General features: G+C 57.5%; 1 protein-coding gene across 2 annotated transcripts in view; it reads left to right on the top strand.

Moving 5' to 3' along the window:
* The first annotated feature begins 1,265 nt into the window (after window positions 1-1,265).
* Unc5b (unc-5 netrin receptor B) overlaps window positions 1,266-24,865 on the top strand; it is a 77,587-nt gene continuing 53,987 nt past the window's right edge. For both annotated transcript variants that reach the window (XM_047553439.1, XM_047553440.1), the window contains exon 1: window positions 1,266-1,779. In XM_047553439.1, coding sequence (XP_047409395.1) covers window positions 1,701-1,779 — 79 coding nt within the window. In that variant the 5' untranslated portion in view covers window positions 1,266-1,700. The remainder of the gene's footprint in view (window positions 1,780-24,865) is intronic.

Here is a 24,865-nt window from a genome sequence, read left to right on the forward strand (position 1 = left end):
AAGAGGGGAATCTCTTTCAGGACTAGGTCGCCCCTTCTCAGAACTCATCCAGTCCCAGGAGGGTGTCAAGGAGGAGGATCCAGTTCAGGGGGTTTCTTTCCAACCCCATCTCCCTGGGCACCTCCACTCAGTCACTCCTTTATTTGAAGTTGTGTGGTCTTGAACAAATAGCTTTATATATTTGGGCCTCAGTTCCCTCATCTGTAAAATGGAGCTACAAAGAGTTCTTCAGAGAGTTGTGAAAATTAACTGAGATGATACATATAACCCTGTGCCTGGCACACGGAAGGTCTCTGCTTGTGAGGTTGAGGCACTCCTCCTGCATCTCTGGGTTTCAATTCTAAGACACGCCCATCCTCCAAAACTCAGCTGGCCTCCTGTGCTGCTTGGCCCACTCTTGGGTGGTCATGACATTCCCCCAAGAATCAGACTGACTAGGAGGGGGGTGGTCCTGGAAAGAGACTGCTGACATTCACGTAACAGTTTCTCTCTATTATCTGTCTGTCTATCCTTATTCAATTTTTACCTTCCCTTGTGAAATAGTTAACACTATTCTCCATTTTACAGATGATCATGATGAAGGGAACATCAGAATGGTTAAGTAACTCATTCACAGTCACACAGGTAAGGGACAGAGTTCAAGTTTGCATCCAGCAGCAAATAGCACCCACCCCCACCCAACCACTGTTTCTTAGGGGGCTGGTTTACAACATTCTAGGATCAGATGCGGCAGGGGTTCCCAGAGGTCTGGCAAACAGGTCTGCCAAAGGTAATGTAGACAAGTAGGGTCAACCACGATGATCCTAATAGGTGCTCACATTCACAGTTCTAAGCCGCAGCTTAGCCAGGACTTGGTGTCTGAGCTCATTAAGGGAGCCTCTTTTGTAAAGGCCTCCACATGTGGAAGGCAGAGAACATGCAAAAAGTGAGAGTCCAGAGTTTAATCATCATAGGTGAAGTCTGACATTGCCAAACTGAAGGAGGGCGTGAAGGTACATTAGCTCGGATTCAGGAAACGAAAATTGGGTGGACTCCACTTCCAGTTTTTTTCCAACGGCCAGGTTTTCCAATGCGCCGGACCCAGCGTTTCTCGAGGACCCCCCTTGAAGATTCCCCAGCTCTACCGTGGCCATACTCAGAGGGCCCTCGGGCTCCCCCTTGAAGGCCCCCTGCCGGCCCCGCCCCTGCCCTCCAGGCCCCGCCCCGTCCTCTCGTGGTCCCCGCCTCCGCCGGCGGACTCTAAGACTAGCAGCAGCGGCGGGCATTGTGGCAGGCGGCGGGGGCCGGCGAGGGCGCCGGGCCGCAAGGAGTGGCTCGGCGCGGAGAGGCGCGCTCCAGGACTCGGACGGCGCGGCGCCGGCCGCTGCGAGCGCCACTGAGCGCACTCCCCTTGGGTCGCGCAACTTCTCTGCCAGGGCGCGGGCGCTCGCAGAGCGCTCTCAGCCCCGGAGCCGCAGGAGCGCAAAGGGGCGCGCCGGAGCCTGGCTCCGGAGCGGGCGCCCGGCACCCATCGCGCTCCGAGCGCCGGGCAGCCCTCCGCGCAGCGTGGCTGCCGCTGCTCCCACCAAGGGCACGGGCTGGCTCGGCCCGGCGCCGGGAGGACGGCGAGGAGGAGGCGGCGGCGGCGGAGACGGCGGCGGCGAGGCTGGGGCCAGGGAGAAAGCCCTGGGGGAGAGGCACCCGAGCCGGGCCGCGGGATCATGTGGGCCCGGAGCGGAACGCAGGGCGCTCTGCTGCTGGCGCTGCTACTCTGCTGGGACCCGAGGCTGAGCCAAGCAGGTAGGGAGCGATCCGACATCGGGGCAGGGGACGAAAGGACCCTTGCGGCTCACTGCGCTCATCCCCAAAGTTGAAGTGGTTCTTCGTCGAGTCGGTGTGCGCGGGGAAAGCGGCAGGGGTGCCCAAGTTAGAACGTAGGTTTTTCTGCCCCACCAAAGTGGGCAATGGCGCAAACACCTCTCTGGGGGCGCTGGCCAGGGGTGGATTAGAGTAAATCAGAAGCTTCCTGTTCCCACCTGGAAGGGATCGCTTCTTTCCCCTTGAACGGTGACTCTGTGTCAGTGCCTCAGGGAGGAATCACCTCCAGGGGACTCTTGCCTCCCAGCGTGCCTGGCGAGGGCGCCGAAAAAGAACTGTCGCTACATGGGCCAGGTGTGCGCTTTCTGCCGTTCGCCTGCAACTTCCTAGTCCCAGCTCGCCTAGGCTCCTACGCCTGGACTCTGCAGCGAGAGTCCTGCTGAGCACGGGAAGCGCACGACGCGCTCCGCCAGCCGGGGAGGCCGGATTGAAGGGGGAGGGGCTGAATCCTGCACACACCTTTCTAGAGATGGTGGACCTTGCAGGTTTGGAAGTCCCGCCGCCTCGGCGTTCGTGTGTGTATTAAAGGAGGGCGGGGGTACGTAGAGATCCTGCTGAGTTTCCATTTAAATGGGTCACTGACATTCTCGCTGTCCGGGGAACCGACCAGGTGCGCTTGCCTCTCCGCACAGCACCTGCTCCGGATCCAGGAAGATACCTTAAGGGGTTGATGGGCTCCTGATAGAAAGCCCCTAACCTGCAGGAGCGTGTACACGTCTCGCCCTCTCTGTAGCGGGACTCGGCGTCGCTAAGTGAGCTGAGTCTTCCTAGTTAGGCAGGGAGGCGATGGATGCACTGGAGCCATCCTCTCCAGTACCCCAACCCAAGCAGGTGGACTGGCCCCGGCCAGAGGCGCCGACCCCGGGAGTAGGGTGGGGACAGGAGGGGACATCCTGCACCGAGTCCTCTCTGGGTTGAAGCTGAGAATCGGGCAGGAAAACTGGAGCAGAAAGTGGACGCGATGACGCAGCTCCCCCCGCCTTCCGCCCCGATGTTGACATCCGCTTTCCTCCTCTGCTCCCCAATAGCCAAAGATCCCTCACTCTGGAATTAATAATTCCCACGGCCAGGAGTGAGGGCTTGGTTTTAGCACATCCCCCACTTTTTTTTTTTTTTTCCAAGCTCTGTGCGGTGAAGTTACGACACACAATCATTTGATCCAAGTTAATTATGATTTGGGCAGACTCTGGTATTTAAAGCAGTGTTTTGAAGTTAGAAGGTAATGATGGAGAAGGGGGAGAGAGGCTGCTGAATGACCAGCCTTGCTTTAAAGGGTGCAGTTAGATGTGGGAGTGCTGGATTGGGGTGTTGGTTTCTGGTTTACGGGTGTTTGAGGAGGTGATTGAAGGGTAGGATGAATACTGCAAATGGGCAGGGTTGCTGTTTTTGTACCAGCAGGGCAGTGGGATCAGGAATAAATACCAAGGTTACCGAGGGTGAGGGCTCGGCTAGAGAGCCAAGACTGGTGGGCCTGGAGTTCTCTGGGTGGGTGGGCTGGGCCAGGAAGGCTGGAGGTGGCCTGCTTTTCCTGCTTAACAAAGCATCCAGCCCCCTCTTTCCCCAGAAGAAACCCCAGGCCCAGGGCTTTGATGGATTTGGGCACAAACCGTGCCCAGCTAGAAATGGCCTCTAATACCCAGCTTTGATTTCTCACTCGCGGGCAGAAGCGGTGTTGGAATCATGCTCATTACTTAGCACTGTGGGGGCTGCCTGCCCACCAGCCTGGAGAGGGGCCAACTGGTGGGGTCGGCCTGCAGCCTTCCCTTTGCCCGGAACGTGCCTCCCTTAAAAACCTGCCTCAGGAGGAGAACATGCCCCTTCCTCCTACACAGACTTCTTCCTCCAATGCCAAGGGCACTGAACATCTTTCTCTCAGAGTGTTGCTTGGGTTTGGCAGTGGATCCCTCATGAGTCCCATTTCACTGATGGGGAAAACCAAGTCCAAGTGTTGGTTTTGCCCAGATCTTGCCCTTCACTCAACACAGATAGCAGACCTTGTAGGCAGGGCCCCTGTCCAGTAGCCAGGCTGATTCAAGCCACACTGGACCCTGCCTTCCATCCCTATCTATCCTGCTACCTTGAGTCACCTAACACACTAAGGCAGGGGACGCTGTCCCTACAGAGACCTCTTTCCTGAGGGGATCCAAGCTCCCTTGAAGTAGCAGACACCTCTCTCCTCTTCCCTCACCCCATCCTGAAATGAACTTCCTTTACATCTCTGAAAACTTCTTAAGCCACAAAGTTTGATGGTGGAGAAATCAAAACAGGAACCATAAGATCCCCCAGACTCTTGGAAGAAGATGTTGGCAAGTGGTGGTCCAGGGAGGCCACTCAGAAAGCTCTGGTTGGATCCTTTCATCCGTCCACTTCAGAGTTGTTTTTTTGGGGGGAGGGGGGGTTACCAGGGATCAAACCCAGGGTGCTTAACCACTGAGCCACATCTCCAGCCCTTTTTGTATTATGTTTAGAGACAGGGTCTCACTGAGTTGCTTAGTGCCTTGCTGAGTTGCTGAGGCTGGCTTTGAACTTGCAGTCCTCCTGCCTCAGCCTCCTGAGTCACTGGGATTGAACGTGTGCACCACTGTACCCTGACTTCCCCGAGCTGTTAAGAACTTTTCCTTGACCTCTGGCTGGGATGGTTGAGAAGGAGCCAAGTTGTCTTGATAATACTTCTTTTTAAGGTGCAGTTAAAATCGGAGTTTTCCTAGTGTCTCTGTTTAGTGTGTGTGTGTGTGTGTGTGTGTGTGTGTGTGCGCATGCGTGCGCGCGCCAGCGTGTGTGCGTGTGCACACGTGCTGTGGTGGCCCACCCTCTTCTCCCTCTACACTGTAGCAAGCACCAATCTCACTTAAACAAATGGAAAATCGAGTGTCTTAATGGGTTTTCTCATTAGAGTGAAAGCAGACCGCAGGAGAGGGGAGGAATTTCTGTGATCACCTCCTCAGGCTCTGTCCCCTCCCCCAAACCAACAGGGAATTCTGTAGAACCAAACCATCCCTCTGCTTCCAATCCTCTAATTTAACTGTGGTAGCTTTGGGGCAGGCCCAAGGTCACAGTGGGACTCAGGCACAGAGTCAGGATTTGAACTCAGGCCTTACACACCTCAGTCTAGTGCTGCTGGCTCCTTCATTCTTCCCACCTCACCTTGGGGCTGGGACCCCCCCCCCCCCCCATTGTTGGTCTGGAGCCGAGATGCAGAAGTTGAGGCCCTGCCTACAGCAGGTGACATTGCATTAACAGCTGAGTTGGACTGGGACTGGTATCAGGATAGGGGAAAGGGGGTCGTTTGGGGAGCTGGAACCCACAAGAGATGGCACAGGGCAAAGCCAAAGGTCAGGAGTGAGGCCGTGGTGCCGCGCACATGCCCCAGGGTAGCTCCACTGTAGTCCCCAGCACCCATCTTCGTGCCCACCTGACTGGGAAGGAAAGCCGACCTCCCAGGGGCTGCAGGGCTAAGCTTCGCGTGTACCAGCTCTGTGTCCATTTGCATAGTTGGGGACAGAATGTGTTTGCACTTTTTGTCTTGACATTTTGGGACCCAGCCTTCCCCAGCCCACTTTTTTGGAGTTTCTCCTGGACTGAGAGAGTCACCCATTCCTGTGTACCAGGCCTGGGATGTCTCCCACCCCTACCCCAGAGCTACCAGGTTTCCACTCATGGGTGTAGGCTGCCAAGCACCTGGGGGATGGGCATGGGATAAGCTGATCCCCTCCATCCCAGTTGCTTGGAGAACCTGGTTAGCGATTGCAAATGGACAGGCCCCCCAGGGTTTGCTGGCTCCAGTACCATCTTTTGAACCTCAGACCTGGGTTGGGGTGGAAAGGAGACCACTCGAAGCCCACTGAGGCCTCCAGGAAAGGGCCAAGGGCTGGGTCCTAGGCAGGGACTTGGGGTTGGAGTCCCTAGGCCTAGAGAAACTGCAGCCCAGGCAGAGGGCCCCCAGGGAGAAGGGCGGAGAAAGGCGGAGGCCCAGGCCTGAGCTGGCACTTCTGCTGGCCTCCTCCTCTCCTCCTCCCCAGTTTCCTAAACAGCCTCCACAAATGGAGTCATTAAAGCTGCGAAGGCAAAACGAAACCAAACAAGCGCGTTCTGTGCTTTTGTTTCTTCCTTTTTTAAAAGGAAATTTAAAATACCGTAATTAGAATAATCCAGGAGAGCCGTTTCCGGAGGCCAGGGAGGGGCTGGCTCTCCGCACCGCTCCTCGGGCTCCTGGAGTCGGGTGCGGGGCGCCCCCTCCTGCCCCTAGGGCCTGGTGGGGAGCCGGGGCCCTGGGGAGCCCTTCCTAGGGCATTTGGGTAGAAGCCTGGCATCCCGGATCCAGCTGCGGCTCTTCGCTGGGAGTTGGGTGACAGGCCAGAGCCGCCCCAGCCGCTGCGCCCCCCGCGGGCAGGCAAGCCCGGGCGGAGCGCGCTGAGCCACAGGTCCCCGCGGCACCCCTTTCTCTGGGCTCCCGGCTTGGGCGATGCTGATGGCAGTGCAAACATTGGCTGGAGTGCGGCATAAATCAGCGCCTCCCCGCCCCCACCCCTTTTGTTTCTCTTCCTGGTCTCCAGAAGCTCCCAGCTCCCGCGGCCCCCCTCCACAAAGCCGCCTGATCAGCAGCTCCGCCGCTCCGGGGCTGGATCCAGCGCCGCCGCACCCGCGCGCGGTCGCCAGGTGTCGGCGCGCACCGCGGCCCTCCCGCGTGCCCCGCTCCCGCCCCTTCTTGTCTCCCTCCCCGCCTCGCCACTTCCCTCCCCAGCCGAGCTAAATCCGTCTGCTGGAGCCCCGGGAGCTCTAGCGCCACCGCCTAGCGAGGGAGCAGCGCCGGCCCCCTTTCCTCACCTCCGTCGGGCGCACCGGCGCCTGCAACTTCCCAGCGCTGCGCGCTCATTTCTCAGGGAAGGCGGGCTCGCGGGGTGAGGGGGTGTGGCAGGGAGTGTGTGGGGGGGTGTTAGGAGGGATAGGAGGAGTGGGTAGGACCCTGTTGCTCTGGGGTGTCAGGTGTGTGTGGAGGTGAGGTGCAGGGGAGGCGTGAGTTGAGGTCTGTGCCTTCCGTATAGGAGGATGCGTGATGTGTTCAGCCGCGTGTGTGTGTTTGGGTCTGTGGCCATGCCATGGGTGCGGTTGTGAAATGTTTGTGTGTAAATAGGGGTATGTAACAGCAGGGACCGTGAGTCACCCCAGGCCTGGGAAGCTCCATCCATTGTATCCTGCTGGGGATTCCTCTTCAGGATGGGACCCAGGCCATTTGCCCTTCAGCACCTGGGGCTGTGAGCAGGGTTTGGCTCGGGTGCCAGGTGCTGCTGTTGGAAGGGCAGGAACACCTGCCTCTGCTGAGGCTCAGTGAGACAGGCCTAGCTGAGCATGGTTCTGGTGCTGGAAATGGATGAAGGAAGGTTGGTGGTAGATGAGCCATAAGTCCACCCAGGAGTTGGGGCTGCTGCCCCCAAGAGGACTGGGGTCTCTGCAATTGACTCCCTGCTTACCCAGAGTAGTGGGAAGGGCTATGATTTGGAGACTCCTTGGAAAGGAAGAAAGGATGGGTGAGATCTCCTATAGAATGTTCTGGAAAGGCGGGTGGCAGAGCTTGAGGGAGTGGGCTCTCTTATGGAGAGCGGCATCTCAGGCATACAGAAGGGTTCCCTTGCTTTCCTGGTTCTGCCCCTGACGCCAGGGTAAGAGGTGTCATTCAGGAGCAGGGAGACCTGCAGGAGAGTCCCAGCCCCACCAGCATACAGCTGCAGAGTCTACAGAACCCTGTCACAGGCCAGACTCACTTTGTCCCCGTGGGAACTCCACCTGGGAAGTGCAGACCCAGGTCGAAGCCAGAGCAGCTCCAACTCTGGTCCTCAAGGAGGTCACTATCCCTGGGGGCTGCTGATGTCCAAGCCAGAAATGTTAAATGACATTCACAGAGTCTCAGATGCCACCTGAGGCAACAGACAGTGCCTGCAGGAGGAACTCGCAGTGGAAAGCATCTAGCCGCAGGGCTTCCTGGAGGAGGTGCCGGGCCTCTGCCAGCCGCTCTTTCCTGTTCCTGTCTAAGAACATTTCCTGGAGCGGGTGGGATAGGGGCTGGCTGCAAGGAGGTGGGATGCCAGCCCCAGCCTGCCCCATGCTCAGGGAATGTGTCCCCGTCAGCATCCTCTCTGGCTGCCTCCTTGGGGTGGGCTCCACTCCTTGGGGAGCTGCTGTGTGGCCCCGTGTCCACCCCAGGCATTCTGGACTCCACTGACCAGGTGTGCCCCTCAGCTCCCACTAGCCCTGGAGCTGGGACCTGGGGCAAGGGCTTGAGACAGAAAGGCTGCTTATTTTTCAGTCTCTCCCAGTGGCTCTGGAAAATGGAGGGGACCCAGTGATACTCTGAAGGCATGAGTAGGGATCATGTGGGGTGAGGCCCGGGGAGGTGTGTCTTTACCTTCCCAGAACACAGAGTGGGCAAGAGGGCGAGGATGGCCTCCTGGCCCAGCCGCTGCATGACCAGTAAGAGGGACGGTGCATTGGTTAGGCCCCCTCTGAGTCCCCAGCCCCTCTGCCGCCCCTCCTCACAGAGGCTGTGCCCCAGGGCCTTAGCTGCCAGTGCAGGAGGGCTTGCGGCATGGCTGATTGGGATTTTGTGGTCACTAGAGCCTCCCAACGTGGTCTCTGACTCAGTGGCCTCAGGTGGCTCACCTAACTGCTGTGTGCCTCTGTTTACTCATCTGTAAAACAAGGGTGCTAATGCTATCTCCATAGGATTACCTCAAGGTATGTGAGTTGATGTGCAATAAAGCCCTCGGCATGGCACAGTGGCCACTGGGACTGTCAGCATGCAGCCTGCTCAGGAGAACCCCTTTAGCGTAGTGAGGACAGGGTGGAGAAAGCAGGGGGACTCAGGTCTTGGTGGCCCAGCAGCTTGTGGCCAAGGAGGAAAAACCATTCTTGCTCTCACTCTGCTGTGTGACCTTGGGCCAGTACCTTTCCCTCTCTGGGTCTCCCTCCCTATCTGTAAGTGTGGAGTTTGGGGAAAGTAGAAGGCTGATCCTTGACGGCTGTGTGTTTTTCTGTCTGGTTCTATTCAAAGAGGCCCCAGGAGCCAGCAAGACACAGAGGTTCTGAGGCTCAGAGCCACTGTGTTTACAGAGCCCCTCCGGAAAGTCAATATATTGACTGGAATGCCCTTGTGTGCATTACATGGCCCTGGGTCTCTCGCTCTCTCTCTCTGAAGCCATAAATCACCCTCTGAGACCTCCGTCCCCCTTTCCTGCTCCATAAGCATCTCCTGCCTCAGAGACCAAGAGCCCCAGATGCCAGGTGGGACCCACACCACCCCCCACAGAGGCACTTGGCCCCCACCTCTGCCACCTGCACCGAGGCTCAGGTGGAGGGTGTATTAGGATGGACTGCCCAGACCTGGCCCCACGTGCTCACTTCCATTTCTTAGGGATGAGGGAGTGTTGATTTGGGGTAAGAGACCGAGAACTCTTGCCTTCACATCAGATATTGGAACTCCAGCCCAGCCCTAAAACGTGTGCACTTTCATTCCTTCATTCTGAGCAAGTGCTGTACTCTGGGGTCAGAGATGGACCAAGCTTTGGTCTGGTCCTTTAAGAATTGATGGGCTTGTGTGAGAAATTGTGCCCGTATAAATCATGTGCCAGTCCTTTGATACTCGGGTGCAAGGAGCGTGTGATGGAGGGACCCATCATAAATGACCCAAGATGTGCATTCTCCAAGAGGTCTGGTGCTGCACGTGGCGGGCAGGCTGTGCTCCCGTATTACTTGAGTTCAAATCTTGACTGTACTGCCGTCTGGCTGTGTGTCCTATAGCAAGTTGCTTACCTTCTCTGAGCTCTTGTTTCTTCTTCTGTGGAATGAAGTAGTAATGGCACCAATCTCATCCGATGGTTGCAGGGATGAATAAGATAAAGTGCTGTGCACATCCTAAAATACTCGGTAACATTCACTGTCAACATCATTGACGTCGCCATCATCTGCGCCATGTAGGGTGGCACAACAGGAAACACCTCTGATGTTGAAGGAGGCTTTCATAGGCGGGGTGGTCAGGGAAGGCTTCCTGGAGGAGGGAACAGTGGCACTTGACCAGCCCTGGGGGATAAGCAGAGTTTGGGCAAGTGGAGAGTGGAGACCTTTCCGTCAGGGGTATGTGGAGGTGCAGAGGCGGGTGTCGGGCACCCCCACCCATTGCAGCTACTGGCTCGGGTCTCATCATCCGGTGAAGCGAGGCTCCTGGCCCAGGGGTCCTTCACACTAGGGGGAGAGGCCGGGCTTTGCACTGAGAGGGACCTGAGCGGGCGCCTCAGCGTCCCTCCAGGAGACAGGCCAGATTGCCCTGCCTTCCTGGGACGGGGCGATGTGACAGGAGCTGACAGGAGCTGACACGTGAGTGGGGCTCCACCGATTTCCGTTGCCCTCCCTCTTCCTGCCTCCCTGCTCTCCCCATCTGGCTGACCCCTGGCCAGGACTGGGCCTCGCTTCTCCCCCACCACATCTCTGGGCAGAACAAGAGGACACAGGCCCTGGTGGCAGCTTCCAAGTTGGCCAGAGCGTTGGCAGGGGAAGGGGCAGGAGGAGGAGGGGGCGGCCTTTCTGCTCCCCGGTGCCCTCCATGCAGGCCCTGGCCCGAGGCACCCCCAGGTGTGGGGGGACCATCTCTGCTGTCGTCCCCAGGAGCCTGCAACCCCCAGGGGCCCCAAGTGGCGCCTGGAGGCATTACCGGCTCAGGAGAGCGAGGGAAAGCAGCCCTGTAATGTGATCAGAGGCGCCCGCCCGGCCGGCCGGGGCCCGGGCACCCAGGCAAGAGGCAGAGCTTCCAAGAAGTTGAGTCAGAAATTCCAGGAACGTTGTCCCAGGCCCCTCCCCCACCCCCTGGCTCACTCTGTGACACAGCAGGGCAGAGGGAGCAGTGACCAGTGACCGGAGGTGGGGCAGGGGTCGGTCCCGCGGGCACTCGGCTCCCTTTCCCTTCACTGTCGAGAGCCAGCGCCCCCAGGAGGGGAGGCAGGGTGGCCGAGATGACCAGGGAGATGACCAGCTGGGGCGCTGAGCCCCCCGGGAGTTGATTTCCACCCCCGGGGCCAGGCACACGGAAGGTGCTCCGGGTGCAGAGCCAGAGTCGCCGAGGGAGCCGAGCCGCCCGCCCGGGACCTGCCTGGGGGTGGAGATCCTCCTCCTCTGCCCAGGCCTCCCCTCCTGCTGTCCTGCCTCCCTCCTCGCCGTGCCCCGCTGTCTTTCTGGAAGCACCTTCTCTCGCCAAGTCTCCTGTGGTCAGGCCCCAAGGTGGGACAGACTTTGTCCCCTCAATCCCGTGAAGCCACAAGGAAGCCCCCAGGTTTTGTAGTCAGGTGCCCTCGGACTTGACGCCGGCAGGGCCGGTACGCTGTCACTTCCCCTGCAAGGCGGCCCTCCTGAGGCACAGCCGGTCCAGGCCCCTCCAAAATGCTCTGTCCTTTCACATGCCGGAGCCCGCTGAGCTTCCCTGTGACTCCAGAGTGCCCTGGCACGTCTCTGGCTCCTAGCCCGCCAGCAGGTTGGGCTGAGAGGGTGTGTTTGCAGCCCGTGGCCAGGGGCTGACTCCAGGCCCCGGCCGCCCATGGCAACAGCCAGCAGCTCCTTGGCAGGACCGAGCCGTTCTGGCTGCAGGGTCTGTCCGCTCCAGGCTCTCCGTGGCTCCACGTCCAGTGTGCAGGGAGCTTCCCTGGGAGACTCCACATCCCCAGGTGCTTGACTGAGCAGTGCCAAGCCTGGCCCAGGGACCACCTTCACAGCTGGGCACCCGCCAGTCTCTGCCAGGAGCCCCTGCGCAGGGTGATCTGGAATCCCTGCCTGGCAGCAGGCCCACCAGGGCTGCTGGGCAGTGACCCCTACTGCAAATTTTATCTGGTCCCACATTTTCTAGCTGGTCCATCCTGCTTCTGTTTCTCTCTCCCTCTCTCTCTCTCTCTCTCTCTCTCTCTCACACACACACACACACACACACACACAGTGAATATAGCAGATAAAGCCCTGAGCTGAGAATCGGGAAACCTGGATTCTAATCCCAGTCACATAGCGAATCTGCTGCGTGGCGCTGGGCCAGTCCCTTTCCCTCTCTGTGCTTCATCTGTCCGAAGGAACAGGGTTACCCTAAAATCCTAAGATCCTCCTCCCCATGTAATGCAGGGCCCTGTTGGTTGTTTGGGGAGGTGGAATGAGAGGGTTAGGGAAGGTCCACTTCCTTCTTTTCCTGCCTGAAAGGGAATCTACCCACAAATTGCTGTCACCCCCCTATCTTCTTTCTAGTGTCCCTGTTCCATATGGAGCATATTAGGCACAAGGTGACCCCGGGGTCATTGCAGGGAGTTCTGGGATCCCTTCAGCCATCAGAGTCCATGTGACACCATCAGGTAGTTTGGCACCATGAGGTGACCTGGTGACCGTCTGGGGTTATCAGCAAGGGGAGGGCCTGGCTTCGCAGGGATTTGGAAAGTGTGTGGACTAGGAGGCTGGAAGCTTTCGGCTCTCAGGCCAGCTCAGTTCTGTGACAGGCCCATCACTTGCCTTCTTTGAGCCCCAGTTTACCTATCAGCAAAAGGAACCAAAGAGGCTGAAATCACCCAGAGTGCTGGTTAGGCGACTGTTCCAAACCCGCAGGGGCTGGAGGCCTAGGGACTGTGTGGTGCATCCTGCAGGACCTGGAGGCTGGGGCACGGTGAGGAGGGGCCCATGTGTCCTCTCCCTGGCTGGAACCTGCCTGCTGGTGGGTGGGCTCTGGCTTCTCCGCCTTCCTGGCCGGCCAGGGCCACTGAGCCAGATCACAAGAGCTTGGGCCACTTCCCGTCCCTCTCGGTGCCCCTAAACCCTGCCGGTGCCCAGCACTGCAGAGCAGAACAGGCCCGGGCGCCACGTCAGGGAAGGTTAGTGTCAGTGCTGGGTTGGAAGCTGGCTGAGCCGGCACGCCATCTGCCGTGCCCACTCCAGGTTACGTAAGCCTCGGCCAGTTGCCCGTTCTTAGAAAACGGGGCAGGCAGGACCAGCGGGCGGAGAGCTTGCTTCTCCGGGCTTTGCTCCTTCCCAGCCCGCTGTGTCCCTTACCTCTCTTCATTTTCCAGTAGCTCGCATGCTGTGCAGAGGCTGGGACGTAAAGGCCAGGCAGAGCCAGGCTGAGGTTGGACGGGGCGCACCGGCCCCGGGGAGGTGCCAGCTCCCGTGCACGCAAGCTCTGCTTGCCCACAGCACGCCTGCCAGCCGCACCTCGCTGCCCATCACACCGTTTCTCCCTGAGCCTGGGTTGGCTTGCGGAGCTCTCTTACTCTGCAAAGTAGGGACAGAGTCTCTTCCCCACCCCCTAATTCCTATGGAGATGTAACCCTTCCACAGCTGGTCAGATAAGGTGCTTTTAAGTGACTCCAAATAACAGACCAGTCACGCTGCCTGCACATCATCAGGGTCTTTGGAATCAGCAAGACCCCAAATTGGGTCCTGACCCTTCATGTGCTAGCTCTGTGTTGTTGACCAGGCTGCTTCACCGTTGTAGATCTCGGTTTCCTCATCTGAGCAATAGGAGTCGGGAAGCCTGCTGCACTTGGCCATCTGAGGACTGACTCACACTTGCTTGGAGGGCCCAGAGAAGGTGGCTGCAGTCACTGGTGTTCAGTCGCATTCTCTCTTTCTCCTTTAAATGATACCTCCCCACCAAATCTGACTTATTCCAGGCATGCAAGGTTGCTTCAGAATCAACCCATTGGTATTGATGACATCAGCCAATGAATATCACACCTTTGTGCATGTGTGGCACCAGGGGATGGCACCCAGGGTGTTCTGTCACAGAGCCACCTCCCCAGCCCTTTATTATTTTTTGTTTTGAGACAGGATCTCCCTAAGTTTGCCCAGGTTGATCTCAAACTTGCAATCCTCCTGCCTCTGTACCCAGCTTATATGCCATTATTTATGAACCTAAAGAAACAAAATCATGATTATTTCCATAGAGGCTGGAAACACCTTAGGCAAAATCCTGTACCTATTCATGATATAAGCTCTCAAGAGAATAGGAATTAAGGACTACTTTTTAGTATGATGAGATTATATACCCTAACCCTCAGGTCAGTGTCTTATTTAAGAGGCAAACACTAAAGGCATTTCCATCGAGATCAGTAATAGACAGCACTGCTCCTAGTGTTCTGCACAGTGCTAGAGGCATTAGCCAATGCAATCGAGCAGGAGAAATCAATTAGAAGTGTACGAAAAAGTGAAAGCACAAGAAAATCATCCCTAGCAGATAGTAAAACATTTTACAAAACCCCTGTGATTTAAACCATGTGACATGATATAGGACTTGGCAAATAGAACACAGGTAATAAAAAGTCCAGAATCAGACCCAAACATGTATGGAAATGCAGTATGTGGGAAAGGCAGTTTTTCATTTCACAGGGTAAAGCCAGACTTTTTAACCAATGTACTGGGACAAGGAGTGACCATTTAGCAAAAGGTAAAATTTGTTGCATGTCTTACCCCAGAGATAGGAGTCCCATGTGGAATGAGGGTCCCAACTGTAAACAGGGATTCAACTGCTAAATGAAAATATGGGTGAATGCTTCCTTCACTTCGAGTACAGCAAGGCTTTCTAACGATGACTCCAAGTCCAGAGGCAACAAAATGAAAGATTGATCATTTTTAACATAATAAAAAATTTTTTTTTGGCAAAAAAAATCACAAAATGCCTCAAATAAAGTAAAAGACTAGACTGGGGTGTGGCTTAGTGTCTCTGAGCATATACTTAGCTTGGGTTCTGTCCCCGGCACCACCACAAAAAGAAAAAAAAAGAAAGAATTCTGAAGATTAAGCATTTCATAAACCGAGAGAAAATATCTGTAACGTGTACCATAGACAAGAGGCTCCCATCCCTAGTATATAAAGTACTCTTTTTTCTAATTAATTTTTTATCTGTTCTTTTAAGTCATACATAGCAGTAGAGTGTGTTTTGATATATCATACATACATGGAATATAACTTCCCATTCTTGTGGTTGTACATAATGTGGAGTTTCACTGATCAAGTATTCATATATGAACATAGGAAAGTTATGTTCAGTTCATTGTACTGTCTTTCCCATTCTCATCCCCCACCCTTCCTCTCACTCCCCTGTGTCTAATCTAGAACACTCTCCCCATTGTGTGTAAGCATCCTCATATCAGAGAGAACATTCAGCCTTTCATTTTTTGGGATTGGCTTATTTCACTTAGCATGATAGCCTCCAGTTCCTTCCATTTACTGGCAAGTGCCATAATTTCATTCTTCTTTAAGGCTGAGTAATATTCCATTGTGTACATATACCACATTTTCTTTATCCATTCATTTATTGAAGGGGACCTAGGTGGGTTCCATAGCTTAGCTGTTGTGAATTGAGCTGCTATGAACATTGATGTGAAGACATCACTAAAGCAGGCTGATTTGGGATATAAACCGAGGAGTGGGATAACTGGGTCAAATGGTGGTTCCATTCCAAATTTTCTGAGGAATCTGCACACTGCTTTCCAGAGTGGCTGCACAGTTTGCAGCCCCACCAGCAGTGCATGAGTGTGCCTTTTCCCCACATCCTCGCCAACACCGATTGTTGCTTGCATTCTTGATCATTGCCAAGAGTGGAGTGAGAGATAAAGTACTCTTAAATGTTAAGGGACGAAGAATCAAGCCTGATAGGTGGGGAAGAAGGCAGGAACAGACAGTTCTCAACGTAATGCAGTAGTACCCACAACGGACTCACCCACGATTGGAACAATGAAAGTCAAAATAACTCTGAGACGCCAGCGTGGTCAGACTGGAAAGCCCCAGCTGGAGCTTGGGCTGTGGAGGACGGGAGTGGGCACTCTGGCCACCGTGGGTGGCAAGGAAAATTGGTAGACCCCTTTGGATAGGAAATCGGGCAATATTTTTCCCCCCATGCTGGGGATCGAAACCAGGGTCTTATAGACGACAGGCCAGCTCTGCGCCGCCGCCCTGTTAACGGGCTCTGGAACACACCCTCCTCCTCCTGAGGTGTTCCTCTCTCCCCTGCTCATAGAGCCAAGCAGTGAGCCCACCTTCAGTGCTCTGGACTTGATTTCCTCTTCTGTGAAATGGGGATAATGGGTCCCACACCAGGGGACGAGGGTGGTCTCACGTCCCAGTCAGCCCGTGTGTGCAAAGCCATGGTCACTGTGCGATGTACTTTTCCTGGTTACGTACCTGTGGGGCCTGCAGGTGGCTTGGCGGCCCTCAGTGAATCTCAGGTCCTGCTTCTCCACGTCCTTGATCCCTTCTCACCCACACGCAGAGTCCCAGCAGGTGCTGCAGTGGCTCGTTCACTGCTGTCCCCGTGACCCGCGAGGGTCTCGTCACATGGGTGCCACCTGCACGCCAGGAGGGTGGAAGGCTCCCATTCGGGTTTGAGCACAGAAGGGATGCCCTCCCTGCCTGCTCTGTGCAACGCGGGCCATTGCGCCCACGCTGCCTTGCAGTGCCTCGGAGGAGGCAGAAGCCCACGGCGGGACTGCGGGGAGTGACCCACCCGATCTCCCCGCCTCCGTGCCAGAGCCTTGCCCAGGTGACACTGGTCTCTGGACTGAGATTCAGCGCTGCTTCCATGAGCCCACCCCTGTCCACTTCCCGATACAGGGATGCGGTCTTCGTCCCCACGTGCTTCCCTTGATATCCCAGGAAGTGCTGGATACTTGGTGGTTACTTGCGGAGTGATTGGGAGCTGAGTGCATAGAACCACTTGGAACTGCCTCGCAGGATGCAGGCTCCTCCACCAGGGCGATCGTGGTCTCAGGAAAGAGCTGTCGCCTGGTGGGCAGAACAGGAGGAGGGGCTTTCCTACTGGCGGCAGCCCCTTTGCCTCGTAGAGCCTGGGGCGGTGTGAGTGGTCTTGCGGGTGTGGAGAGCGGACAGCAGCCCCGGGGTGCTCAGGGGTGCTCAGCGGGGCCTGGGTGGGAAGGGGCTGAGCCATTCCTCAGCGCCTCCAGAGCAGGAGGGGCCCAGGCAGGCCAGCGGAGGGCTCTGTCGCCGGAAGGTCATGCTGCAAGCTCAGGAACTCTGTCCACCACTCAATGAGTCATTTATTACGCCCGTGACAGTGTCCTCCTGCACCCCGGCCCTGGGTCCTGTGCAGCTTGCAGAGGGAGCGGGCAGGACAGAGGAGGTCTGGCCTCTTAGGGAGAGGAAGCCTGGAGGAAGCCAGCCGCCTCCTTCCAGTGGTGGCCCCTGGACCTGAGCGCTTGCCGTCCCCCAGAGGGCCCACCGCTGGAAAGGGCGGGCGGAACAGAAGTCTCCCACGTGGCTCGGGCATGTCCGTCTCACTCCCTGAACTTCCCTTCCAGGGCTCCTTCTAGGGAATTCTAGTGCTCAGGGCAGGAGGTGTGGTCCTCAGAGCTTCCTAGGAACTACAGCCTGGCAAACTCTGTCAAGGGGCGTGAGAGGGCCCAGGGTCCCCCTGGCTTGGGTAAGAGCTGGCATGAGAATTGCCTGTGCCGCCTCTGGCTCCCCTCACGTGTTAGGTGACGCCGGTGGTGCTCACAGGTATGACACTGTCGTGCAAAAGCACCTTTGCGTTGGCTCTGAGCTGCTCACCAACCCCACGATGTCACCAGGGCAAGTGTTTCCCTCCCCTTTTACAGATGGAGGAGCTGAGGCAGAGATGAGAGAGCTGACCTGCCTGAGTTACCGCCTAGGACTTGCGCTGCTGGTGGCTGAGAAAGATTAAGACAGTGGGGAACCTCTGTTACCCCGCTGGCTAAAGGCTGAGGCAGGAGGATCTTGAAGTCAGCCTCAGCAACACTGTGAGGCCCAAAGCAACTCAGCAAGACCCTGTCTGTAAATAAAATACGAAAAAGGGCTGGGGATGGGGCTCAGTGGTTAAGTGCCCCTGGGTTCAATCCCCAGTACCAAAAAAAAAAAAAAGAAAGAAAGATTAAGAAAAGCATTCTAGACTCTTCAGGATTGCCCTTGGAGGACACCAGGTTCCACCTGAGTGCAGGAAGCTCAGCTGGGGATTAAGAGGAGCCTCGGGCCCTCAGCTCTGATTGGTCAGACAGTAGGAGTGTGTGCCTCAGAGAGGGAAGTGGCTGACCCCAGACTTCCACAGAGCAGAGGCCAGGCAGGCTGGACCTGGCTCCACCACAAAGGTGGAAACCGGGGCTGAGCCAGAGCAGGCCAGTGTCCAGATTAGAGATCAATTTCAACCATCTGTCCACCAAGTGACCTGGTGACCCAGCCTGCCTCTCCTGGGCGGGGACATTCCAAAGGCAGCTAGCCACCTTCCCGTGCCCACGCTGCCCTGAATGCACATCAGGTCTCTGACCCTGGGTACGTGGACCACTCACTTCGTGTCGCTCTCTCCCTTCGGATGCTCTCCGCGGGTGGACAGCTGGGACCAGCCTTCCCTGTAAGGGAAATTCCAGATCCCACCGAATCCCAAATTCCATTGCCTTATCTGGCACCATTCTGTCTGGCCTTTGATGTGGCTCCCGGTGTGAGAGGAAAGACCTCCTGCCCTCAGATTATGGGGGGCTGTGGGAGGGTCTCCAACCCCCCCAGCTCCCTGGGTGTGTCCCAGGCTGGAACACACAGGTTGTTTATACAGAGAGCACCAGGGGTTTGGGGGCCTGGGGATGAAGAATCAAAAACAATGGACTTGATGCAGCAAGCAAGCTCCACAGTGACAGCATTGTGTCCCTTCCAGCTCTGAGGTGCCGCATCAAAGCAGATCAGTTCCTCTGAGCCTCGGTTTCCCCGCCTGTCAGGTGAGGGGTCAGACTAGTGAACTTGGGTTCCCGACAGCTTCTGGCTGGCCCAGCAATCTGTGGACCTTCCTGAGGGACAGAGGGGGCCACCGTCATGCCTGCCAGCCTCTCCCGAGGACTTCCTGTCCAGCCAGGCATGCTGCAAACGTGGGGTGCAGGGTCGGTGAGAGTGTGGCAGAGAGTCACTCCCCGCGACTGTGAACCTGTCCCTGCATGGAGTGCTGTCCCACTGATCTGGGCGTGGCTGGCTCCTTGTCGCTCAGTCTTGGCGCAGATGTCCCTTCCTCAGCGTGCTGCCCTGGTCCCTGCCTCTCTGACTCCCACTTCCTCTGATCTGGAATCAGGTGTGCACAGGCGTTTGTGGGCTTTTTGTCTGGCTCCTGCTCTGGGAGGGCAAGCCATGTCACTCACTCAGTAATGTACCCCGATCCCCAAAACAGTGTGTCCAGCGCAGAGCAGGCCCGCTACGAGCAGGTGCCAGCAAGTGAATGGCCAGTATTGTACGCGAGGACTCCTAAAATTTGTTCAGAATTCACCTGCCGGGCCTTCTCGCCGGAGCTTCTGGTGTGGGGGTCGAGGCCCCGGTGGGCTTATGGATTTGACAAAGTTGATTCTAGGTGAGTGACTCCCAGCCTTAGCTGGCCCATAACTGGTTGTAAGGTCTGGCCTGGGATTGGGATCTTTCAAAGCTCCCTCCGAGGTTCTTTTGGGCAGCTAGGGTTGAGGAGCCCAGCCTCAGATGACCTCCTCAGGCGCTCCAACCAAGTTCTGCCATTCTTGGAAAGTTCCACGAAGTCAAGTTCCATGTGGCAAACTGAGTTCCCCAATGAGGGGACCTCCTTGCCTGACTCTTGGGGTAGGGCAGACTCTATTTGAGCCCTGTAGGCCATGCAGAGCATGGCCCCGGGCCTGTGGCCCCTTCCTGATGTTCCCCGGGTGCAGCTGGTGGCTGTGGCCACAACACCCCGGCACCTCCTCTTCCTGGCAAGGCGGCTGAGCGGTTGGAAGCGCTCTCTTCTCCCCTGATAGCACACGGTTTTAAATAAGCTCTTCATTTACCAGAAGTTCACACCACCGCGTATGTGTTATATGAGAAGCAGCAGCCTGTGTTCCTGGGGATGCTGCGCTGAGCCGCAGTTGGGGGGCTGGAGGAGAAGCCACCCTGGGGGCGTGCACGAGGAAGGAGGAACTCGCGGAATCTGAGCTGGTGGCCCGGCCCCAGCCCTGGCAGTGCCAGGCTCCTCTTGGCTCCGTGTGTGGCTGGTGGGGGAGGTGCCCCCGCTCTGTGAGCTGACCTCAGGCTGCTGGAAGGCTTGGAGCCGGATGGGTGTATGATGTCACCGCGAGTTCCGCCAGTTGGCACCCCCTGCGTTGCTCTGGGTCATTTACATGGCTTCAGTCATTAACTAGGGGCTCTTGCTGCTGATTAATAGTCGCCTCCTGCCTTGCCTTGGAAACCGTGGTCAGAAGGGATTTGGTGACAGTGGACAGACATCAGTCCTCGTCCTGCCTCTTCTTCGCAGCCCGGCCCACGCAAGCATGTAAGGAGTAAGCAGATTCCAGTGGCCTGGGACCTTGCAGTTTCCCAGGTTTGCCTGCAGTCCCCGCCCAGCTGGGCGGTGGACGCGGTTGGTTGCCCTGCTGTGCAGAGGGGCTTGGAGGACCTCATAGGTTGAGTCAGGACCGGGCACCAGGGTTCCGGCCCACTCCGTCTGCACGGACTGGTCACTGTCACATCCCCGACTGTGGTCTGGGCTGTTTTCACTTCCACGGCATTTGTTCTGATGGCCTGGAAGCAGAGAGATTAGGGATCAGTATGCCCTGTGACCTTGAGCAAGGCAGCCCCTGCCTGAGACCTGTTTTCCCAAAGGTAAACCAGGAGCGGACTTTGGCTCTCTGACAGGAAGTAAGGCCCTTCTTCTCTTCCTTGCAGATTTTTGAGTGTGTCCTGACCCTGAGGAGATGGGGGAAGGGGCCCTGTGGCAGCCCCCATCACGGGGTCCGCATCCAAGGCTGATGCGTCTGTAATAAATATTGAGCTGACAGATGCTAAGCCGCATCCCCAACCTCTGAATAAATAAAAAGTTGCCCAGAATAATAGCCCGGAAAATGCTAGAGGCTCCAGCCGGCTCTCACCTTTGCCCCTCCCCCGGCCTAAGCCTGTTCACCCCATCCCTACCCCCACCTCCTTGCCTCCCCTTTTCTCCCCAGCCCCCGAGTTCTGCCAGCCTCAAAGGCGACTACCAGGCCTGGCCTGGCTTTAGTTCATGGCTGAAGCCTGCACAATCTCCCCTGTCCCGTCAGCTGCCACAGCAGCTAATGAGGACCAGGCCCTGCAGATGACAGCTGGGGCACAGGCCAGCCAGGCCCTCCTGGGCCGGTGGTGGGGCAGGGGGAGCTGTTTTTAATCCCCATCAATGAGCCCGGAGTCTTCCCTTCTGTCAGGACTCTTGCTGACATTTCCCCCTCTGGCCCCTGCTCTTGGCTGAGGTCTCTGGGAAAGAGGACGCCAGTGCACCTAGGTGCCCGGGGTGCCCAGAACACGTGGGCACACTCCCACGACGTTGCTTTGAGCATGAGTGCGTGCGTTGCTTCCTGGCTGCCTTCTTGTTACGGTTCAGGTTTCCCCAGGGTCAGAACCCCGGCTGTCAGGTCAAGTGTGAAGTTCAGGGAACATGAGAACTGAAAAGACGTCTCCTCTCCGTTACAGATGAGAGTGTCACAGATGAGGGCACTGAGCCCAGGCCCTGGGGGGGAGCACTCCTGTCCTGGGTCACGCTGCCGGAAAGTCGTGGAGGCTGGATTTGGAGCCGGGTTTGGAGCCTGTGCCCCTGACCCCCACCTGACAATACCAGGGGCATCTTCTGGGGCCCTGTAGAGAGATGAAGCCTCACCCTTGGGATCAGCCCAACCCAGGGAAGTCCAGGCCAGGGAGTCAGTGCTGGCTGACCCTGTGCTGGGGGAAGACGCTGGGGGAGCAGCGCCCGAGTCTGAGAACCTGCTTCCCCTTGGGGTTTCCCGGGCAGTGTCCTGGGGCCGCCCCGGTGAAGCTCCTCGCGCTTCCCTTTGCAAGGTTTCTAGGTGGTATCTGCGGGAGGATTCCAGCGGCCTGGTGCAGCTCTCGGTGGACTTTCATCCCGTTCCTCTGTAGGTGAGAGTGCAGAGGCCCAGCTCCTCAGAGGATGTGGCCAGGCCTCCTGGCTCAGGCGGGGCCAGCCCTTTGGGATCGCCAAGTCCAGGAGCCCTGCTGCTTCGTTGGGAACTTGGGGGACCTGGGAACTTGGGCCCCTCCCAGGGTGTTCTGTTCGTCCACGGCCATTCTGATCACATGACCAGACCCTTGCATGTAGAGACGAGCCAGAGAGGGCAGGATTTGACATCCTGGTCCCTTCCCCAGCCACCAGATTCCCCGGCACTCTGCCCACCCCCACCCCCAACCCCCAGGGCCCAGGCGGGTCCCCTCCCCTTCCCTGCTGCAGATGCAGGAGTCCTGGCGCCTCCTGCAGGACTCCCTGCCACCACCCCACCAGCACTGCCCTGACATTCTGCCCCTGAAGATAAGGATCCGCCTGGCGCCGGAGTGCTTTCCCCTCCCTCTTTCCGAATCTGTTCCCTGATTATCTGCAGACAGCCCCTCACTAGGGGGCCACAGGGGAGGAGGGCCAGGCCCCAGAGAAAGACAAGGAGGGCTAGAAGCAGAGGCCTGTAGCCCCCGCCACCCCCATCCGCACCATTCGCTAAGTGCCCCCAGAACGGAGCCCCAGCTCAGCCAGGGCTGAGGGCCGGTTTCTCCAGGTGGAACTGACCCACTTCCGGGGAAGGAAGGGACACAGGGACTGGAGGCCCTGCAGAGTGGACTGGGATGGGGACAGAGGGTGGGGTCACTTCGTGGTCAGCGCTCCTCAGCATTGGGCCTGGACGGTGCCCAGAGGGGATGTGGTAGAGGCTGCAGTCAGCCAGACGGCCACATCCTGTGCGACGCTGGCCCTTCCCAGGCCAGATGGGGGCTGAGGACACTTAGCAATGGGGGCTGCCAGAGGGCTCCGGGGCCCAGCCTCAGCTCTGGGGACTGGTCTTAGAGGATGGCCAGGCTGCTCTGGAAAGGAGGAGCAGCTCCCCACCAGCAGGGCCTGGGACCAGGCACCATCCCAGAGCTGCAGGCTTAGAGCCCTAGAGAGTGCCCCACCACATTCAGGCACAGTAGTGACAGCAAGATCGGTTCCAACCAGAAGGGAACATCCCCATCCCCGTCTTGCCCTTAGTCTGCTTTTCTGTATCCTGGAGCCTGCGTCATGAGCCATGAGCACTGGGGTTGGGAGCTCTAGGTTCAGGCCCATGCTGTGCCACTACCATGCTGTGTGACTTTGGGCAAGTTCCTTTCCTTCTCTGAACTTCACACACACATCAGCTGGAAACTGAGGAGGCCTGGTGGGGACAGGAGAGAACAGTGGAGACCTGAGTCTACAAATGCCACCTTTTCAAACTTCCTGTGAATGTTGTGAAGGTTGAATGACATGTTGGAGGTGACACCCTGGCTTGAAGTAGATGCCCCATTAATATGAGCACAGCTGGCAATAGCAGCTTAGGCCAGGGAGCCCTGGACTGGGCAAAGCCTGGTGCCAGGAGCCGGGCAGCCAGGTGTGAGGAGGCTGAGGGTCAGCAGTTTCCTACCATGGGTGCTTGATTTTGCAGGCTTTGAGAAAGACCCTGTGCCTTCCCTGCCCCCAGCCTCTGCTGCCCGTCCCCCGCTTTGGGGGAAGGGACGGCAAGATGGCAAGATCATTTTTTATGGCTTCCTGGCCCCGGAGCCAGAGGGCTGAGGATCAGGTGGTGTGGGCTGGATTCCTGAGCCTCCCCCTCGGAGCCTTTCAGCTCGTAAATATGCAGCCGGGCCGGGAGGTGCTGGCCGGTGAGGCTGTCAGCAGAGCGCCCACTTAGAAAGTCGTAAAGTGTTTCTCGGAGCCTCGGAGCCGCCCGCTTACGCCAGCTGTGGCCTCCTGCCTCCTGGGCGCGGGGCCTCCCTGCCGGAGCTCCCGGCGGAACCACCCATCCCATTTGCGTCCACTGTTCCTGTGCCCTAGTGTCACCTTGCAAAGAACGTCTCTGCCTCCGGAGGGGTGGATGGAGGCCCGGGGTGGATGGAGGCCCAGGCTGTGCCCTGGAGCTCTGTGGATGCGTCCAGAGGCCATGGGGGCCTCTCCTGAGCACAGCGAGCTCCACTATTCCCAGTTCTGTTCTCTGCCCAGCCCCGAGGGGCCCAGGAAGCTCTCAGAATTCCACTTGGATGGAGACCTGAATGGAGACCTGCGTCTACAGAGGCCACCTTTTCAAACTTCCTGTGAATGTTGTGAAGGTTGAATGACATGTTGGAGGGGACACCCTGGCTTGGAGTAGATGCCCCATTAATATGAGCACAGCTGGCAAAAGCAGCTTAGGGAAGACGGACCGGTAGAGATTGCTCCCGTGTTCTCCAGCCCCAGGAGGCCCCAGCTTCTTGGCGGAGGCAGGGGTGTGGGAGGGCGGAAGTCAGGGTGGGAGGGCAGAGGGGCCTGTCCAGAGTGAGCAAGGCCAGGAAGCCCCGGGTGGGTGGGTGTGGAGCCGCAGAGACCACGGAGCCCGGGCTTGATCCTTTTGGGTGTGAGAGTCAAGGAGCCTCCTAAGCAGAGCCCACCCGCCACCTTCTTCTGAGTCATACTTACAAGGACAGCTCGGCAGCAGACGGTTCGAATCCCACCCTCCCCACTTCTTAGCCATGTGACCGTGGACAAGTCAACCCCAGAATGGAATGAATAGCAACCTGCCCGCGCACGCCATCCCCAAGTTCACATGATAGTCTTCAGAGAGCAGTCTGACTCCGTGCTCAGGGACTGGGTCTGAAGCTCACTTCCACCCCCCGCTGACCTCGCGCTCGCCTGGTTTCGCCTCTGGAGGCCTCAGTCCTCCTGCCTGCAGCTTGGGTGTGAGAGCCGGGCACAGATGTGCCAGCCGTTGGGGTGTCGGCTGTCATTCTCCTCAGCCTGTGGCCTTTGGGGTCAGGAGGGCGCGCTTTATTGGGATTAAGAATGGTCTTTTCTTGGACTTCCTTTGGTTCTTTCTTCTCTCTTAGGAAACATTCAGTGCTTATCTTAAGGCAAGAAAAAACAATACCCGGCAAGCCCCGTCCATTTGTCCATTTTCCTCATCTGGCCAGCTGGGTGGGTCTGGAAGAAGGGCGGTAACCTGAGCCGGGTGGGCAGCAGCCCCTGCAGGCAGGTGACTGGGGACGGACC

This window comes from Sciurus carolinensis, chromosome 5, assembly GCF_902686445.1.
Source record: "Sciurus carolinensis chromosome 5, mSciCar1.2, whole genome shotgun sequence".
In the NCBI taxonomy this organism is placed as follows: domain Eukaryota; kingdom Metazoa; phylum Chordata; class Mammalia; order Rodentia; family Sciuridae; genus Sciurus; species Sciurus carolinensis.